Below are 4,719 nucleotides of genomic sequence, written 5' to 3'. Positions count from 1 at the left end.
TATATATATATATATATATATATATTATGCGAAATCAGTATATGATTATTAGAATATGACGTGTCATTGAATTAGATTTTGATGAATTGCAAAAAATGTTGTCGAATGTGGTATCACCAAATTTTCTGTATGTTTAACATGGAAGGTTGATCGATCCTCAGTTTTTACTTTGTAATAATTTAAACACAACGAGTTAGTGTAAGAAAACATCTATATAAGCTTTTGTTTTGAATATAACATTGATTAAAATTGAAGGAAAAATTTATTTGAATGTTTAAATGACTATTTAAATTATTTTCTGTAATTTTATATTATTTTTAGTTATTTTCAAGAACAACGAAATCTGAAAATAGAAGATAAAGAACACAAATTTAACAAAGAGTGTTTGTAATCCAAGATATATATGTATATTCTTCAACAACCACATAGCAATTATTAAAGAGAGAAGACAAAATACAACTAGTTTTTGATAATATTATGATGGTATTTAACAGGGTTTGGAGCATAAACAACGACGGAAGACTCCATCGAATTCGCAATTACCATTTTCAAATTCCTCAAATAGTTGGCAGGTTATGGCACAATTGAAATTGCTCAAGCACACACCTGAGAAACGTTGGCTCCGTGTCTTGCATATTTTATCCGCAAAACCCATCTCTATATATATAAAAACACATTTGAGCATATATGTGTTAGTACTTAGTAATTGATGTCTATAATAAAATTATATACTCATTATGATATAACAACTAAATTCACATATTTGTATGTATGATAATTTATATACTATAACATGACATGAGTATTGAACCTGTAGTGACAGCAAGTAGGATAGAAGAAATAAGGAGAAGGGCTGAAAGAACACGGTTGGAGAGCTTCATTTTTTGGATAGAGAGAGAGTATGAACAGAGTGTTGTGTAGGAAGAATAAGTGTTGTTGGTGGCACTATATATATAGAGGTAACAAAGACTCATTATCTTCCATAATATGTTAAATTTTTTTATAACCAACTCTTAAAAATATACTTATGATATACATACCTCGTTTTGACATGTGTTTTCTAAACAAACTTTTAATACATCATTATCTATTTCATTTGACTGAAGTATGTTATTATATCTAAGAAACATATAGTTTTTAAAGCAAATGATCCTAAGCTAAAAATAGCTGTAAGATAAAAAGCATTCCATTATTTATATGTTCTTTTTATCACATATGCCATATATTCCTAAAATGTATTTTTGTGTTTCAATAAACATAATTCATATTAAATTATTATTGGATATTATCTTATGATATTATTCTAGTTAAATTAGATTCTTCTATTATCTTGTGCTATAAAACAGTGTTTCCTTTACATATTTATTTAACTAGATTTATTTCTCTTTTTTTTTTCTGTTCATTTAAATACAAAATTAACATCAAATATGATGTACGAAAAAATTAGATTATAAATTCTAAGCTAGGTCTTGCTTGCAATCCCTGACTGGAGGCCATGTAATGGTACAAATCTTCCATAATGTATCTCTCAACTGTATCATTTCGATCTCCATTAAGGTCCTCATTTACTTATCTATCTTTTTGCTGCCAACTAGTCCGGCAAAAATTTTCGACCAGTGTGGAGTTCAGTATTCAAGAGAGACATCCAACTTATGTTCAGAGTATGGTTCCAAGAAATTTGGGATATAGTGGAGATAGACAAATTTTTGCTTAATTTCTCAGGTTGGAATCTCTTTTGCGGTACAGCGGAACTCGCACCATCTGTGAAACGGCCACACCTGGATTCCCAATCCTATGACAAGATCCATAGAAAACGATCTCACCGGAACCCCATAGTTCCGACGAAACAATCAGCGTAAAAATCGCTCCTTATAAAAAAATCCCACAAATACACCAACCTCATCTAATTACTGAGATGCACAACCAACCATCCCTAGCGACCGAGTAACAAGAGTGGTGGGCTGAAATATTTGATTCCGTCGAGCCACGGACAACACTTCCCACGAATACTCTAATTCACTAATAACTCCTCTAGTGTCGAACGACACCTCTACCTAGTGTCGAACGTCACCCATCACACCACTTGCGAACCAACACACATGGTGTCAATCGACACTATCCTAGTGTAAGTCGACACCGACGCCCACGACATCACTTCCGTCGATCTCCCCTCATCCAAACCTAACTCCAGCTGTCCTCCTAGGACCCAAACACACAACCACATGCTGGTGTCGACCAACACCACCTTGGTGTCGCTCAACACCCAAACCATACCACAAAACCGTCTATACAAGAGACCACAATACCAACACATGATTAAATTACAAACCAACTGTTCATTTCACAAACCCACCGTTGGATATGAAGCTTTTAGTACCACGAAGCTACATACCAAATTTCAGCCTAATCGGACTCTGTTTCATGCTCTGAACGTTACCCCGAAGTTGCCATCTCGAACCAGTCCGTGCAGTCCATCTACAGGTGTTGGTGTCGAACGACACCACAATAGTGTCGAACGATACCAACCCAAAAATCACGATCCGAGCCTCCTTTCAAGCTCCTTTTCGTCGTAAATCCCTAATCTGCCACAACCATCGATTCTCTAATCAATCTAACACTAAAACTACACGATATACCTGGATAACAGCTAGGAAAGAGCCTCCTTGTCTCTCTCAATCCACCACCAAGTACTCCCATCCCTCCTTCACATCCATGGGAAAGATCTACCACCTTTATCCTTCTCTTATTGCACAACCGGAACTCAGCCCTCTCCGCTCCTCACCTCACAAGCAAACTTGGCTCACCCTGGATGCAACAACTCCATCTCTTTTTCCCTCCCCCTTCGTGGCTGCGGCCCCCAGAGCCGTCCCCTTATAAAGCTAGGGTTCTAGTTTAATTCCACCAAACTAGCAAACCAGTCTAAAAATAATCCAAACCTGCAGCCAGAACCAACTTGTTGTGTCGAGCGACACTACGCCATGGTGTCGCTCGACACTCCAACTCCAAAGTTGGTTCGCGGGCGTTACAATTCTTTCCCTCTAACATAGGATTCGTCCTCGAATCTGACAACACTGCACTCCCAACTACAAAACATTTCCACCGTTGCAACGGTTCACAATACAACCTGACCCAACAACCATAACACCCTGACCCCCACCGGTCAACACCATCCTGACCCCACTGGTCCACAAAATCCTGACCCCACCGGTCAACAAAGTCCTTACCCCACTGGTCAATACTAAACCCGAGATTAAACCACCATAAATCCCAACATCTACATTCATTCATTATGCTTATTCACACGTCGTAGACATTATTTGCTCCCGACTCATCCACTCTCAGGTCAAAACCTTTGAGCCATTCCGATCTCACTCTCAAACAAACATCCTCGAGACATACAAACTCACTCTTGGATCGTCAACCTCAAGAACTCAGTACCAGGGGAACGACCATCCCCTTCGGAGAACCACCATCTCCCAGGAGAACCACCATCTCTTCTGCCGCTCTCAGGGCCCACCACCCCTCAATTTATCGGTATACAGGGGAACTACCATCCCCTCAGGAGAATCACCATCTCCTTATGAGTTCTTTAGAACCCACCATCCCTAGAGCAACCAAGTCTTGACGTCTCTAAGCACTTCATGACAAGAATTACCTCCTTCGCTTTGCGTAAAACATCCCGATGTCATACTAACCACCTAATACTCTTTCCCGATTTTCACCAGGCCACACCGTAAACACTCCCACCCCTCAAGAGAGTTTCCAAAACACTTTGCAGAAGTAGCAAAGCTCTAACTCCCATAAAACTTTTCATTTTTAGAAAGTTTATATTGATGAAAACTTTCCATTTACAGAGATCTTGAGCTTTTTTTACTAGACAAGTCTATTTCCATTACAGAGCCTGTCTTACAACCATATAAGTTATGATACCAAACTGAAACAACCATACCCGGATTCCTAATTCTCGCACAAGATCCATGAGAAACGAGCTCATCGGAACCCCATAGTTCCGACGAAACAACCCGCATAGAAATCGCTCCTTACAAAAACTCCCACAAATACACCAAACCCACCTCATCTAATTACTGAGTCGCACAACCAACCACCCCTAGCGACCGAGCAACCAGAAAGGTGGGCTAGAATATTTGATTTCGTCCAGCCACGATGATGTTCATATATTTTACCATGTTTTCCCTTAGTTTATTCACATCTTTTGCATCTTTTGCTAGCCATTTTCATCATTATTGTGTAGCTTTAGGACTAATCATGCATTAGAGTTTAGTTGCATTGCATTTGCATCTTTTCATGCATAAACAGGTGATTTTGGAGCTTAAGGAGCACGGAAACAATCCTGAGGAGAAGTGAAGCAATCTTGAAGGGAAAGCAAGAGAGTTAAGGCTGAAGAACCAAGGTCCAGAGTCCAACTCGACCAAGCACTCGACCGAGTGGGTAGATGGACTCGACCGAGTGGAGTGTGCACGAGAGAAGCCAGCTCGACCATGGACTCGACCGAGCACTGGTCAAGTTGACCGAGCCGTTGACTACTTTGACTTTTTCTATTTTTAGGGCTTCCACCTCCTCACCTATATAAGGCCTTGTACCTGCAGCCACCAAAGAGTCCAACTTTTTAGATATTCCCTAAACCTAGTTTTTACCTTTTTTAGTTTTATTCCTTTTGCATTTTTATTTTTAAGATCTTGTACTTCCTTATGAAAGAAG

At 39.2% G+C, this 4,719-nt stretch overlaps 1 protein-coding gene across 1 annotated transcript; it reads right to left on the bottom strand.

The window, feature by feature from the left end:
• Positions 1-279: 279 nt before the first annotated feature.
• Positions 280-937, bottom strand: LOC109132635 (defensin-like protein 8). Its single transcript, XM_019244403.2, has 2 exons — positions 812-937; positions 280-657 (listed from the first exon to the last, which is right to left on the bottom strand). The coding sequence occupies exons 1-2, from the start codon at positions 879-881 to the stop codon at positions 488-490; spliced, it is 240 nt and encodes a 79-aa protein (XP_019099948.1). The 5' UTR covers positions 882-937; the 3' UTR covers positions 280-487.
• Between the last annotated feature and the right edge of the window lie 3,782 nt (positions 938-4,719).

The sequence above is a fragment of the Camelina sativa genome, chromosome 4 (assembly GCF_030686135.1).
Source record: "Camelina sativa cultivar CO46 ecotype springtype chromosome 4, ASM3068613v1".
Lineage (NCBI taxonomy): Eukaryota > Viridiplantae > Streptophyta > Magnoliopsida > Brassicales > Brassicaceae > Camelina > Camelina sativa.
The sequence above is the reverse complement of the archived record's forward strand: the minus strand, read 5'-3'. Positions and strand labels throughout refer to the sequence as shown.

Bases quoted from the DNA above. Each gene is read 5' to 3' on its own strand.
- LOC109132635 (XM_019244403.2), bottom strand. From the start codon at position 881: ATGAAGCTCTCCAACCGTGTTCTTTCAGCCCTTCTCCTTATTTCTTCT. The intron at 658-811 runs GTTCAATACTCA...TTATATATATAG, and splicing joins CCTACTTGCTGTCACTACAG to AGATGGGTTTTGCGGATAAA.